We start from the raw sequence: 15,875 nt of genomic DNA, 5'->3' as shown, positions 1-15,875 counted from the left end.
AACAGATTGGGGATTTTCCTATTAAAAAGAAAAAAAAATAGAAGTCCTGATAGATAGCTTTAAAATTATTTTTCCACCCCTTCCCCTCATCCCACCAAGTGGCAGTCTGTATCTTGTTTTTATGTTTTGCTTTCAGAAAGCACTGACCCTTGTTCTGCTATTAACACATTCTGCTATGGTTGTTTGGTAGTACAGAACTTGAGTATTGCTGAAAAAAGAGACATGTTGAAGCTTTTCATTCTGCACTCATCAGAACATTTCACAAGAATGTCAATATAAGGGGAAAACAACAATTTATACTGTATGTGAAGAGAGTGCTAATTGATTGGCAAGTGGACTCTGATCGGTAGAGGCATTTGCATGGAGAATGCACTAGTGATAGTGACTGACAGTTAGCTGAATCTGGCACAATATATGTACATGCACACACTTTGCACCTGTTTCAGCTAAACAAAATAAGTGGCCGGCATTTGCTGATTCATTCCTCAGGGCAATGCCTTGACCAATCAGGGTCAAGCTGCCGGATTTAAATTTTAAACAATGCTTGGCAGTTAACTGTCAGTCTGCATTTTCCATGGCAATGCCTTTACCAATCAGAGTTCACTTGCCAACCAATCAGCACTCTCTTCACATACAGTATAAATTGTTGTTTTCCCCTTGTATTGGTATTCTTGCAAAGTGTCCTGTTGAGTGCAAGATGAAAATCTTCAACATGTCTTTTTTTCAGCAATATATTCTATCTTGCTTTCAGACGGGGCTGACCTTTGTGCTGCTATTAACACCTGCATCAGTCTTTAATACTACCATTACCACTCCCTTTGTCTTGTGCCCATGACATCTTTGTCATTTAATCTCTCCTGACTTCCAACCCATCCTCAACTTCCTATCTTGTTCCACCTGCTCCATCACCCCTTTTCAACAGTGTAAATTTCATCATCTTTCGACCTCTCTTCAGCTCTGAAGAAGAGCCATACTGACTTGAAATATTAGCTCTGTTTCCCCCTCCACAGATGCTTCCAGGCCTGCTAGGTTTTTCCAGCATTTCCTGTTTTTATTTCCGATTTCCAGCATCCGCAGTATTTTGCTTTTATTTTCTTTAAAATTATGAGCGGGTTGGACAGGGTAGGTAAGGAGGGAACGTTTCCACTTGTGGGAAAATCTAACACTAGGGGGGCACAAATATAAGACATTTACTAATAAGGCCAATAGGCAAATAAGGAGGTTTTTTTTTTGCTCAGGGAGTGGTTAGGGTGTGAAGTTCTCTACCACAGGACGTTGTTGAATCAAGTAGCATAGATGTTTTCAAAAAGGAACTAGACATGTACATGAGAGTAAGGGGTCAAGAAAGAAATGCTGAAAGACTGAGATGTGGCAGATTGAATGGGAGGAGACTAGCATAGAGTCAGCCCTGTCTGAAAGCAAGGTAGCAGAATGCGTTAATAGCTGAGCTAGGATCAGAGCTTTCTGAAAGCAAAATGCAAGCACCAGCATTGACTACTTGAGGTCAAATAGCCTGTTTCTGTGCACTGTCTTCTATGTGACTCTATGTATAACTATTGCATCATATAATGATACAGCACAAGAGACCATTTGGCCCATCATTGCCTGTGCCAGCTTTTTAAAAGAGCTATCCAATTAGGCCCATTCTCTGGCTCTAAGTATTTACACGAACATATGAATTAGGAAGAGGGGTAGGCCATTCAGCCCATCGATCCTGCTCCACCATTCAATAAGATCGTGTCTGACCTGATTGTGGCTTCAAATCTACATTTCGCCTGGGTTATCTTTGACTCTCTTGTTAGTCAAGAATCTATCTACCTCTGCCTTAAAAATATTCAATGATCCTGCCTCTAATGCTCTCCGGTTAAAAGAGTTCCAAAAACTCACAAACCTCAGAATTAAATTCTTCTAATCGCTGTCTTAAATGGGAGACCCCTTATTTTAAATTGTGTCCCCTAGTTCTAGTCTCACCCACAAGGGGAAACATCCTTTCACCATCCACCCTGTCAAGTCACTTCAGGATCTTATAGTTTCAATAAATTCACCTCTCATTCTTCGAAACTCCAATGGATACAGGCCCAACATGTCCAATCTTTCCTTATAGGATAACTCCCCCATACTCTCCAACCCAGGTATTGGTCGAGTGAGTGAACCTTCTCTGAATTGCTTCTAACGCATTTATACCCTTCCTTAAATAAGGAAGCAAAAACTGTACCAACTTCCTTTTGAAAGTTACTATTAAAACTCTTCCACCACTCTTTCAGGTAGTGCATTCCAGATCACAACAACTCGCTGTGTGAAAAAAATCCTCATGTCACCTTTAACTTAGAAACAGGTGCCAAGGAACTGTACAAAGGCTAAGATGGACACAGAACAATGGCATGAGAAGTTAGAGGAGACAGCCAGAGATATGGGTTTGGAGAAGCCTTTTCAAAGGTGGCTGAGAGATAATGAGATGGAGTGTTTAGAGAGAACATTCCTGAGTGTGGAAATGAGGTTCCTGAAACCTGAACCATGAACAAGTGGATTGGAAGTTGGGGGAGTGGAGTGAAGGGAGGCAGAGTTGAAAGAGCAGGTTGCATGCATTAGCAGCAGGTCAGGGAGAGTTTGTGGCAGTGGTGAACCCATGAAGGGTTCTAATGCCAAAAACAGGGATCTTGCATTCAAAACTGATGGTCCTATGTGAAGGTTCAAGGTGCCTTTAAGATGGGGGTGACTCAAAGGGGGTAATTTTTCATCTCTCACATTTTGGAGGTAGATTTCAGCTCACTGAGGTGATATACCTGGGGCGACAGGTGCAGGTTCCTACAAGTTGCTGCCAATAAAATGAGTAGTCAAGAAATCAAAGAGTTCACACACAAATTCCCAGTAAGAGTACCTGAGTGCAGAGCTCAGCTTCTGGAACAGCAATTATGTAAAGTTACCACGTAATAATAGCTTTCACTTTCTCATTATGCCAACTTGCATAAGCAAATCAGATCAAATTAGGATAATTCATTAATGCCACTGTTGGTTCACGATAAGTCCTTACTGAGAGTGATGAGATACTGGTGCTACAGAGTATACTGCTGTCTCTGCACCATGCTGTGACCAGGCAACTATAGTCACATGTTCGCATGGCTGCACATTATGTAGGCCTGTACACATGTCTGTACCCATGTCTTTATTCATGCCTGTATGCATATCTATACACATCTGTATGCATACCTGCACGCATGTATGTACATGTTTGTATGAATACCTGCGTGCGTATCTGTACACTTGTCTGCACACATGTCTGTATACATGCTTGAGGCATGTCTGCACACAGCAGCCTCTGCAGAGTTTTCACTTTCATTGCTGGTGGAGTTCACTATCTTGTCAATGCTGACTGACAAAAGAAAGTTTTAAAGAGAAGCTTTCTCCTGACCAGTGATACCAATGGTGTGCTGTTGCACTAATGCAGTTAAAGCTGTGCAGTGCTGCTGTACCAGTGCAGCGCTGAAGCACAGCAAGATTATCTCCTTCAAGTGATCTCACCCCTGCTTCCCAAGAATGTGAAGTGACACACTGCTAGTGATTTCACTCTCTAGTTTTGCGCCAACCTTTCTTTCGAAATGCGGCATCAACACAAAATCTGTTGTACAATTATACCACCTGAAATTAACCCAAATATCGTGATGTGCAAACCATCCAAGATTTACAGAGGTTATAGTTTTCCTGTAAAACCTCTTCTGCAAAAGTCTAATCTGTAATATAAAATTGGTCCATTTTACCTTCATGGTTGGTTTAATAGCTGGAATAGCTCTGAAATTGCACTATCAGTGTAACTCCTCCCGTATCAGCCTAATTCTCCTCAGGAAGCTGCCGAGTCTTATACAAGTGGGAAGATCATCAGCTTTGTTTCCAGTGAGATTTATGCTCGTCACAGGATTTGTGCAAAATGACTTGATCCAAGGTGGGAAGTTGGTCAGCCCGATGGAATCACTGAATGAGCTGAAAGTGAAAGCTTTATGCTCTGGAGGAACATGTCATCAGGTTGCTGTTGGTTAATGGGGACAGCAGTGGCAGTGTGCTGACAGTCTCCCTTAGTATCAGTGCCTAAGAAAGATTGAGGGGTGATCATGTGCCACATTTAAAATGATGAAAGGATCAAGAGAGGGTAGGAGGGTGGATAAAGAGGATCTATTCCCTTTAGTGGGCGAATCAAGATCTTGGAGGCATATTCTGAAAAGCTGAGCCAGGCCATTCAGAGTTGATGACAGGAAGCATCTTTTTTACACAAAGAAAGGCAGAAATTTGGGTCTCGCTCTCCCAAAAAGCTCTGGATGTCAGTGGTTAATTGGTGCTTGCAAGACTGAGATCAATAGGGTTTTGTTGGGTAGCAAGAGATATGATTCAGAGAGTGATGAATGGAGTTGAGTTAGTGAATTAGGAGCAGAAGTAGGCCATTTGGCCCCTCGAGCCTGCTCTGCCATTCAATAAGGTCATGGCTGGTCTGATTGTGGCCCCAACTCCACATTCCCACCTACTCCCGATAACCTTTGACCCCCTTCTTAGTCAAAAATCTACCTGCCTCTGCTTTAAAAATATTCATTGAACCTACCTCTACCGTTCCCTGGGGAAGAGTGTTCTAAAGACTCATGACCCTCAGGAAAAAAATTCTCCTCATCTCCATGGTCTGTCAGTGATGTGATGCGGCCTCACAACTTGAAGTCAGGATCTATACTACTTCCATTGGAGGAAGGCCCAGTGCCTTTCTCTGGACATCCCTGAGTCTTGAGGGGCTGAATGATCTCTTCTTGTCCCTATGCTCTGCTAGTTCCCAAAGGTTACATTTTTAAAAAAAAACTTTGTCTTTTTATAATACTTTGATAAATTTATACATGACAAAATGTTAAATTGATCAAAAATCTCTAACAATCCTTACCACAGGTTTGGTCTAAAATCTCTGGGGCAGAGCCACTGGCCAGCTTTATGTGTGTCATTGGCTGGCAAAAAGCATAGTAAAACGAGGCTGCACAGAAAGTCATACCCTTCCCTCACCATCATCTGCATGTAGTAGGGGGAGGAAAGAAAGAATAATCTGCATGGTGCTTTCTTGAAGTGCAATTCCATTGCCAATGCTTTGGGACTAGGCAAAGGGAAAACAGTCAGATTTCTGTCTTTAAGTCCTGACCCACCAAAAAGATGCATAAAGGTTAATTTCCTGATTCACTAACCCACTGCATTGAGTGCCCTGGTGCAGAATCTCTGCTTTAGTAAGCAACTGCTGGCATTCACCAGTCATATCCCATGCTTATGAACACCAGCGTAAAAGTCAGTCATAAATGAGCTGTATCTAGAATGGAGCAGCACAAAGATTCGCATGGTCTTTTTGTGCAGAATTTTACAGCACAGAGAAGGTCACTTGGCCATCATGCCTTGGTCAGCTCTCTCTATTCATTTGTATCCATTCCCTTCCCCTTTTCCCATCCTCTTTTCAATTCTTTTTCATTGCAAATAATTACCCGCTTCCCATTTCACAGCTGTTTCGATCCAATAGTGTAGCTGTTTGGAATACTGATGGTTGTTAAATAGTCACATTTTAAGGGAACCAATGGCCCGAATGCTGACCTCTCCCCCACTCCAGCTGGTCCAGAATTTAAATTCAGCCAGGCTAATGAGAAGAAAATGTTCCCTGATGACTGTTCAAGAGATGACTAAATGTGTTTTGAGAGTGAAGAGATTGAAGGTTTTGTGTGAGCCACATCATAAATGACTTGGTGAAGAATTCCTTGATTTCATATTTCCAGTGAAGCCATAAAGTCATACTGTTGAAGTTGTGTTTTGATTTTGCTTGAATAAACAAATAGAAGCAATTTCCACACATAGCTTCTTGACATTACTACATATAGAGTATCTAGTGGGATTTATATGCTTTGTGAGAAGGCTAATTAAGGAAAATGTGATTTGGGCATTCTTGACTCCATTTCTAGGGAATTTAAGCCATAGCACAAAACTGCCTTTAATTCGGCACTAATTAATACTAAATTGTCAGCTCTCCCCAGATTGTCGCATTGGTGTAGCAGGGACTATTCTCTCGACAATGAGAATTAGGTACTTTGTCGACTCAGAGATGCACCTCTATCCTATATTTATGCCTTACTATGAACAGCCTGGAATTCACTAGGCTATTTCTGTCAAAAATATGACAAGATGTTCCATTCCAAAGCATTACCAGTTCTCAGTCTGATCAATGTTAGGTCATTAAAAAGTTAAACTAATTAAAGTTTTCATTGATTTCAAAGAAGCTAACCTGGAAACATCATGGAAACAAGGAGTTCAAAATAATTCTTTGTTTTACTTGGAATCATAGGAGCGTGGAGTTTTATATAATGGAAGGAGGCCATTTGGTCCCAATTAGTCCCACTTCTCTGCTCTTTCCCCACAGCCTTGCAATGGTTACCCCTGTGAGTATTTATCCAATTCCCCTTTCAAAGTTACTAATGAATCTGCTTCCTCTGCCCTTTCAGGACGCGCCTTCCAGATCATAACAATTCATGCAAAAAAAATTCTCCTCATCTCACCTCTCACTCTTCTGTTAATTCCTTAAATCAGTTACTTCTGGTTACTGGCCTTTTACCCTGTGGAAACAATTTCTCCCTATTTACTCCTTCAAAACCCTCATGATTTTGAGCACTTCTATTAAATCTGCTCCGAACCTTCGCTGCTCCAAGGAGAACAATCCCAGCTTCTCCAATCTCTCCAAGTGGGGCATTATTCATTTCTGGAATCCTTATTAATCATCAATTGATCGCCAGTTACTGCACGAGGAGGTTTGGCTAGATAATAAAAAAACACGCTAATTGTCAAAATAATTTAATTTGTTTTACCATGAAAGAACTCCTAGGCACTGGAATAAACCAACAGGCACGAACCTTAAGAAACAATTCCTATTATGGGCCTTGAAATTGGGATTTGGGTACATTAGTGCACAAATCCTAGCTCCATTAATTTAAAGCGAATCAATTCATCCATTAAAACACCAAGTAAATTTCATAGAATTTTATTTGATTGTTTAAGACACCCAATTTTAACATATTGGAAGTTCGATATAATCAAATGCTTGTGACAATTACCAAAATTCATCAAATTGTGTTCTATTAAAGGTCATTAGAAAATCAAAATGATAAGAAGAAGGTCACCTTCTTATATTTAAACACAAAGACAAAGTAAGAATGCAGTCATTCACTTATCTCAATTGTAATTTCAGGCTCCACAGAACAAATCTAAAAAGCAATTCTGATGAACGTGTTTTCTCTGTGTACAGATTTAGCTATTCATCCCTCAACTCTAGCTAAGAATTGTTGCTTCTTTTATAAGCTCGTAGTTTTGTTATTTATAACGCACATTTTTTTTGTCATTTCCATTTGCTAGCTGCCTAAAAACGAACTTTTACTGCCCAATGCTCTGCACGCTACCATTCTTAAAAAGACAATGGCTTCTAGTCCACTTGGAAAGAACATTTTCAGGAGTGTAGGTATGAATTCCTATTAATGATTTCTGAGTCAACAATCCCACTATTGTGGTAAATATGGTGGTTCTCTATTATGCAGTACCAGAAAGTGATAGATTCCACATTTACATCTATCATTTCCACATGCCATATTCTTGGTTATTTGACAATGGGACAAGAACCCTTAGGTATTGCATTCAGGAAGGAAATTTTGCTTTGGAGGGGGTGCAGCGAAGATTCACCAGAATTATACCAGGGGTTAAAGGCTTAAATTACGATGACTGGTGACACAGACTTTGTTTGTCATTCATTTACAGGATATGGGCATTGCTCACAAGCACAGCATTTATTGCCCATCCCTTATTGTCCTGGATACAGGTGGTGAACCATGCAGTCCATGTGGTGAAGGTGCTCCCATAGTGTTGTTAGATCGGGAATCCCAGAATTTTGACCCAACAGTGATGATACATTTCCAGTCAGAATAGTGTATTACTTGGAAGAGAAATTTGAAGTGATGATATTCCCATATGCCTGGTGCCTTGCCCTAGTTGCAGGTTTAGGAAGCACTGTCAAAAGAAGCTGTGGAAATTGCGGCAGTCTGTCTTGTATATGATACACATTGCTGCCACTGTGCACCAGTGGTGGAATGAATGAATATTCAAGGTGGTGGATAGGGTTCTGATCAAGCGGTCTGCTTTGTCCGGGAGGATGCTTAGCTTCTTGAGTGTAGTTGGAGCTGCACTCATCCAAGCAAGTGGACAGTAGTGCATCATGCTCCAGACTTGTGCTTTGTAGATGGCAGGAAGGTTTTGGGATGTCAGGAGCTGAGTCACTTGCTGCAGAATATCCAGGCCATTGGCTTGTATTCCCTTGACTTTAAGACATTGAGGGGTGTTCTATTTGAGGTATTTAAAATTATAAAGGGTTTTGATAGATTAGACATAGAAAAACTACTTTCTTTGGTGGATGGATCCAGAACAAGGGGACATAACAAAATTAGAGCTATTTAGCAATGAAGTCAGGAAGTGCTTCTTCGCAAAAAAGGGCATAGTAATCTGGAAATCTCATCCCAAAAAGACTGTGGTGTTGGGTCAATAGAAACTTTCAAAACCAAGGTCAATTGATTATAGTCAGGTAAAGTTAATGGCTATGGAACAAAGGCAGGTAAATGTTTTGGATACAGATCAGCCACAATAAAACTGAATGGGAGATCAGACTTGAAGGACTGAATGGCCTATTACTATGTATAGTACAGCTGATGAGCAGAGGTCATGGAGAGTGAGAGAAGAGAGAGAGAGAGGGAGAGAAGCAAACAAGCCATTTGTTTGAACTTTCTGTAAATCACTTTCTAGGGGTTAGGACAAGAAGGGAATTAAAAAATGTCAGACAGCAGACTGTCTCTAAAGGTTGTCTCTACAACCTATTAGCTGAGGGGTTGGTTTGTGGTCCAGGAGTTTAGAAGACAAAGGGCATAATGCAAAAAAAAAAAAAAATTCAACTGGATCACAAGACAATAAATTTTAAGGCAGTCTTCTGGAGCCTCATTACTCTCATTTTTTAACTTTGAATTCTATCCTTTATCTGAAACAATAGTGAAGTTGGTTTTGTTACCTGATGCATGTAAATTATAGAGCATGACGAAGACTTCAAATACTAGAGAACAAAACAAAAAAATAAGATAGAAGCAGGCAGGGACATCAGATGAGACTGTTTTGTGTTATGTAGTCGAGTAATGGTATAAGTTATCAGGGGAGGTTGTTGAAGCAAGGATTGTAAATGAGTTGAGAAGATAATCAAGTCTATTTATGGGGAAAGAAGGGATTAAAGATTATGGTGATAAAACAAAGCTGGAGTGAATACATCAAAAATGAATGGGTTGCTTTGGCTTGATGGCTTTTACTTGTTTCTAAAAATACTTGCATGCTGTCTATACCTTGTCCTAGAGACACTAAGAAAATGTAATGTAAAATTGTTCGAGTTAAGCAAAAATGATTTGTTCTTGAAGAATGGATATGTGTTTAAATGTGAATATAATCTCAAAGTCAAATTTGCTTCAGATTTTAGATAGATATGAGTTATCAAAGTATAATGCCATTCTCTGTTGATGACTTTGGATAGTCATTTCCAATCTGCAGAGATAAATTATTCTACCCAAGGAAGTCCTAGTACTAAATAAATGAAAGGGACTCAGAATTGTAAAGAGAGATAAGAGTTCAGCTGTTTTTTAAAAAAATAATCTTATTTGGTGTAATTACTCTAATTTTTGTAGTCTTGTAAATTTACAAATAATGATATTATCTTAAACTGATAAAATGTGAATTATAATGTCATAATAATCTTAACTGCAACCAGGATACTAACATATTGTAAGGGTAGCCCCCATCAAAAAGAACTATGTCCTTGGACGTTAAATCCATGCCAACAATGTGACTTTACTTAACATTTGTTTTCTAGAGTGCTCAGGTCACTTGTTCACAGAGACACCCCAAAGTAACGAAAAACATCTGTTTCAATAGGACCTTTCATGACCTCGGGGGTGTCCTAAAACACATTCCAGCCAATGAAGTGTTTTTTGAAGTGCAGTCACTGTTAGAATGTAGAAAATACAGCAGCCAATTTGCTGCAGCAAGCTCCCAAAAATAACCAGGGAATAATGATCAGATAATCTGCTGTTTAATGATGTTCGGCGAGAGGTAAATATTGGCCAGATGCTCTGCATCAAAATTGCACCATGGGCTCTTTCATGCGTACCCGAGAGGCCAGGAAAGGCCTTGATTTAAGGTCTTATCTAAAAGAGGGCAGCTCTGACAGTGCAGCACTCCCTCAGTATTGGCACTGTGGTGTCATCTTGGATTATGTGATCAACCTCTGGAGTGAGATATGAACTATGAGCCATGGCTAACAGGCGAAGTAACTTAAGATTGTCCTTATGCGACATAGCAGTAACACGTCTAGAAAAGAAAAGATTGAAGACTGCGAGAATGACAGCATGAAGCGCCTGGAGCAACCGGAAATGACCAACGCCACCGCCAATTTGCTGCTGATTGATGGAGCCGAGATTCAGCACCGCGGACAGAGGCTTTAATCAGTATTCAACACCAGGTAGCACTTCACCCAAGTTCTCTTGTAAAAACTTTATTACTGTTGTCATAAGTCTTCATACTCCAACAAATAAACCTCAAGGTCATTGGCCCGGGAAGTCTGAGAAAACACTTTTATTTGTGTGTGTCACATTGTATATCGTTGGAACATCTGTCAGATTATATGGACAGCCTAGTCTTTTCTCAAACCAAGTCAGTCCTTTATTGGAAGAAAATCTATCGCCTTATTCCACTACACAGGCCGATTTATGAAGAGCAGGAATCACACGATGCTTTTCCCACATTCCATCTTGAATAAATGAAATACAATAGTTGTTGTTAAAATAAATACAGCTCCCTAGGGATGGCTTTTAATACCTTGCCTTGTGCTGGAAGCGTGCAGTAACCAAGGAAAGTGACTAGTATCTAAGAGAGAGTTAAGCACAGTTCAGGTTCTCGGAGGCTGTGTGTCATTTTTCACTCATTGGATTGCGCGGTCTCCTTGTCAAATAAACTTTCTGATCCCCTGCTTGACAAAGATTAATATCTGGTCCTGCCTTTCTGTCTCAGACTGAGATGCAGCAACTATTGGCAATGCCTGGTACTCCTTAGAAAGGGAGATTAAACAGTGCTAATTCGGAGAATGTAATTACAAATGTCCAGACTGTTCATCAAATCATTCTACACGTAATCTGGAGCTGAAGTGATATCTAATTAATCCTTTCCTACATTCAACGCTTGCCTCATGTTACTAAATAAAAAGGCGCTTTTATCTACTATTAATTAAAGATTATTTTGAAAGCTGAATAACGTTAGCGCCCTGTAAAAATCCACACAATTGTTTTTCACTGGTGCCCCTACTCTATTATTCAGGCAAGCCCCAATAGTCCCACGCGGAGACAAGTAGAGTTTGCACCCCTGATAGTTAATAGTTACCACAACAGAGGGGGGAAAAAAAACCTTGGGACCTACCCCAGAGTTGTCATGGTGACGATGGTGTACCAGAAAGAGGCGGGAATGCTTGTAAACTTGCTGTGGGTTGACCCTTTCTCAGCATAGAACATCACAGTGGCAAAGATTATGATGGCCATGGTGAGGGAGAACAAGAGAAATCCAAGTTCTGAGGCACAACTCTTCAGGGTGTAACCCAGGATCCTCAGCCCTTGGGAATGGCGAGAAAACTTGAAAATCCGGAAAACTCTGAACACCCGGAGAGTCACGAAGGCTCCACTCACGTCTTCGTTGTTGGTCATCACCAAGCCAATGTAATAAGGCATGATGGCCACTACATCAATGATGCTCATCACGCTTCTCATGAACCTGTAGCGGCTAGGAGCTGCAAAAAGTCGAAGAAGGTACTCAACAGTGAAGATCATGACACAGGCAGTGTCTAAGCAAAAGAAAGCCACCACGTATCTCTCTCCACAGGGCAGGTCTTTGACATCTCCAGGGCCAATTCCGCAGGGCACCGTCTCCACCACATTGGTGATCACCGAGACGGCAATGAAGAAGCCAGTGACATAATAGAAGACTAAAGCTAAGGTGCTGGTGTGCGGGTTCTCAAATGCCCTCCACATAGTTTGACGGCAGGTGCGCGAAGGCAGGTTCCCTTCCGCCTTGCTTTCAGAGTCACTGTCATCCATCAGCCTCTCGGCATTTTCCCGCTTTCTGTCCTTGTACTCTTCGTAGCAACAGTCCCCAATGATCTCAGGGATGATGCCAAAGAAAGCTAACTCTTCATCATAGGCAGAGATGCACTCGTGCCGCGGATAGTGCAACTTCCCGGTCCTGTAAAAATTCAACACGTTTCTGAAGATGTCAGGGTCCCGGTCAAAGAAATATTCCTTGCTCTCTTCGTGGAAGAAGAATTCCTTCTCGCTGCTGCCGAGCAACGTGTCAGGGAACCTCTCCAGGGTGTTTTTCCAAGTTTGGAAGCGCCTGCCGCTCACGTTGAGGATGATGAGTTCGTCCTGCTTCTTATTCTTGTCACCTGGGGCGAGGGGCATGGGGCAGTTGGCCACTGGCATCCATCCTATGGCAGCAGCCCGGGCAAAGGGCAGCCACGCCGCCACTCCGGCCGCCATCGCCACGCCAAGCTGACTGCGGGGCTTCAGAGCGGGTAAAGCAAGAACCACCTTCGCTGGCGATTCGGCAACATCTGCAAGTAAAGACAGACACCAATTTCCATCTCAAGATCAGTCCTCATCAACATACATTGTCCATCACTTCGACACGGGCGCGACAAAGTTATCACAATGCATTTGCCACCCAGCCAATATCTCCAAGGCTTAAAACAAAGTCTCCCTGTTTGTCTTTGGATTATTAAAAAAAACTGCAAACGCATTAATAATCCAACCCGGATCACTACAGAGTATCGCCCTGGACCCTCTCCTCCAGCTGCAAACAGGTTTCCAGTTAATCGTGTTAGTTACTCTTAACCACCTTCTGACTCACTTTTAGGATCTAGTAAATGGCAGGGTCTTCCGTTTTCTAGATAGCTCGGTGCTGTGGATGTCTCACCATTGTAAATAAGAGCTCTGCTCTCTGCTGAAGGACAGGCATTTTTGCTGACTGGAAACAAGTAGATGAACTGTATGGAGTGTACGGGAGATGACTGAGGAGATCAGACACGGGGTTTTTTTTAAGACTAGATCAATGGCTCCTCCCCTTTCTCCCCACTATATAAAAGAAATCCTCCGGTGATAAGGAACGGATACAATTTTTTTTTTAACAAAAAGGGTAGGAAAAGGGCAATGTCATTGCAGAAATGACACCAGCGAACCCTTGGTTTTATGGACATTAAAACGCAGGAACCGGAGGGCAGGTTAAAGCTTGCAACAGGGTCCCCGTGTAAGCGAAAGTAGGAAACTTTGGAGAGAAGCAGGTTGGTTTCCTTCTTACTAAAAAAAAAGGCGGGCACAAGCTTACCTTGGCTATGGGAGGGAGACTGCAAGTCTTGCTCGCAAGGACACTCCTGATTCGGCTCGAGGACAGAGGAATTCCCCCCCCAAAAAAACCACAATCCCTCTCAAATAGGAAGGTAAATCCCTCAGTAGCGAGGAGCAGGTGAAGATCCAGCCAGAAGAGTGTGAAGTCAGGGAGCCGGTGTTAGCTGCAGCCGCTTCCACACTTGCCTTGTGCTTGCTCGTCACGGAATCCTCCTCTCCCCACTTTGCCCGCACGCTAAGGTAACAGGTTCACGTTTTATTGTTATCATTTCCAAATGTTTGTCTTATTCCCTTTTCTCTCTCTCTCTTTCCCCCCTCCCCCCACCCCCTCAACTCTCTCTCTCTCTCACTCCCTGTCGCTCGCTCTCTGTCATTCTCTACTTTAAATGGCACGGATGTGATAGGCGGGTCAAGGCTTGTGATGGCATGTCGAGGCTAAGATGATGGACAGTGCTCTTCACCCCCGGGTCTGGCGGTGCCTCTGAGGCTTGGGGTGGTGGGGGGGTGGTGGGGGTTGCGCAATCTTTACAAGGCACAACTTGTTAGCTGCTGCATATATAACCTTGGGGACGGGGGGGACGGGGGGTGGGGGGGAAGCTGCTACCCTCTGGCATGCTGGATTGGCCCGCACAGAAAGCGAGAGACATGATTATCTTTCGCCTCTTTCTCGAGGCGCGCGAACAACGGGCGGTCCTTCCAAACACGGGGGGTGCTCACCGGGAAGGTACCTCCCTCCCCACTGGGGCTCGGAGGACGCAAAAGGGGGCTGGAGGTACCCGGGAGATCGCCTGTGAACTCACCTTCGCTGGGCCGAGAGCGACAGTTGCATCTGTTGCACTCCTGAGGATCCGCGCTCCGTTCACATTCGGTTTCCTGGGTTAATGTGGCGTTAGTTGTCGGATTAAACGGGTGGCGGGGGGTGGGGGGGGGGCGTGAAAGCCGCCGCAGAGATAGTTTTTTTCACCGGCAGGATTAAGAAATGAACAAATGCATCGATTTTCTGGGCAAGTTGCAGTTAATACGAATGACTCCCTTGCACGTGTGTCATACTTTAGGAATGCATGCATAAAACATTTAAAATACGCACCGACAAATCCTGGGATAAATGCTTATAAAGTCTACATCATTCTTTCACCCTGTCACCTGCAGCCCTTCCCCTCCCAGCATGTCCCTCTCATGTAGACACGCTACCCGTTGCTGGAATCCCTCCCCGTCGCCAGCCACCCAGTTCCAACGATCCCCATGTGTTTCGCTGGGCTCTGCCTCCCAACTTTCTCCCTGGAGTTAGACAGTGCATGGTTGCTGAGGGTTTAGTCAGTGTTTGTGATTGCTGCCAGTGTGAACGGGGCAGGTACACACAGGAGACTGGCGTTTGCAAATCACCAACCGGGGTAGCCCACTCGGGGCGGACTTTTATTCTTAAAAAAAAAACAAAACTCCCAACCATGTCCCAGATTCAGATTCAGATTCTCCGCAGTTGTGCTTTTTTTTTGTCCCAGATAATGGGAGCAACAGAAAAGACTTTCTAGGGCGAGGCAGGACGATTAAACAATGGGCGTGCCTCCCATTGAAACAATAGCCACCTTGCTTGGATATGTGGAAACCTGGACAAGATTGAGAAGATGCTGGGAAGGAGACGACTTCTCCTGCATCTGGGGAAAAGAAGAGGCGCCTTAAAAGTGTGGGCCGGACTCCCCACAATCAGGTATTCGGACTTCTGGCAGTGTTTAAAGTTTATTGAAAGAAAGGGGGGTGGGGGGGGGAGGGGGGAAAACAACCAGAAGGTGCTGGAAAAACTTCTGAAGGGTCATACGGACTCGAAACGTTAACCCTGTTCCTCTCTCCACAGATGCTGCCAGACCTGCTGAGTCTTTCCAACATTTTCTGTTTTTCCAACAGATTTCCAGCAGCCGCAGTATTTTGCTTTTAAATTTTATTTTGTTTTGTTTTTTTTTCTGAATCTTGTAAATACAAAATATAAAGATCAAGTTCTGAACGTGGATGTGGACCTTTCCAAGAGTCCGCTTTCTTTCCGGCTGGAAGTGGAGTGGAGGGGTGCTGCCATGCGTTCCTGGATTGAGTTAATTAACTTTTTATTGTGAGGAACGAGTTGGGAGCGATTCCTTTTACGTAGCCAGGTGGCGCAGCTTCCATTGAAAGATTGCGATCGGCTCTCGCCGTTGCCTTGCCCTGTTCGAAATGACAGCTCTGACTAGGGGGTGGATTTACGCGGCTTTCTCTGCCCGCGTGGTGTTATTTCTCTCTCGCCGCTTCATTCTTCGAATGGTTTCCAGACCCGTTCACAAGCAACTCACTGCAGAAGCGGCTGGGAGGCAGTTGGAAGTTAATGGAAGGGCGGTGCTGTCTTGT

At 43.1% G+C, this 15,875-nt stretch overlaps 1 protein-coding gene across 2 annotated transcripts in view; it reads right to left on the bottom strand.

Annotated features, from left to right (window-relative positions):
• The window catches only part of kcnd3 (potassium voltage-gated channel, Shal-related subfamily, member 3), a 335,500-nt gene extending 321,091 nt beyond the window's left edge, over nucleotides 1–14,409 (bottom strand). The window contains exons 1-3 of one of the 2 annotated variants that reach the window (XM_041195748.1): nucleotides 14,306–14,348; nucleotides 13,486–13,740; nucleotides 11,530–12,715 (exon numbers count right to left, since the gene is read on the bottom strand). In XM_041195748.1, coding sequence (XP_041051682.1) covers nucleotides 11,530–12,641 — 1,112 coding nt within the window. In that variant the 5' untranslated portion in view covers nucleotides 12,642–12,715; nucleotides 13,486–13,740; nucleotides 14,306–14,348. Of the gene's footprint in view, nucleotides 1–11,529; nucleotides 12,716–13,485; nucleotides 13,741–14,305 lie in introns of both variants that reach the window. The other variant, XM_041195750.1, reaches the window with a different exon arrangement.
• Nucleotides 14,410–15,875: the final 1,466 nt, after the last annotated feature.

Source organism: Carcharodon carcharias, chromosome 9 (genome assembly GCF_017639515.1).
Source record: "Carcharodon carcharias isolate sCarCar2 chromosome 9, sCarCar2.pri, whole genome shotgun sequence".
In the NCBI taxonomy this organism is placed as follows: Eukaryota; Metazoa; Chordata; class Chondrichthyes; order Lamniformes; family Lamnidae; genus Carcharodon; species Carcharodon carcharias.
Note: the sequence above shows the minus strand (reverse complement) of the source record. Positions and strands in the feature narration are given on the sequence as shown.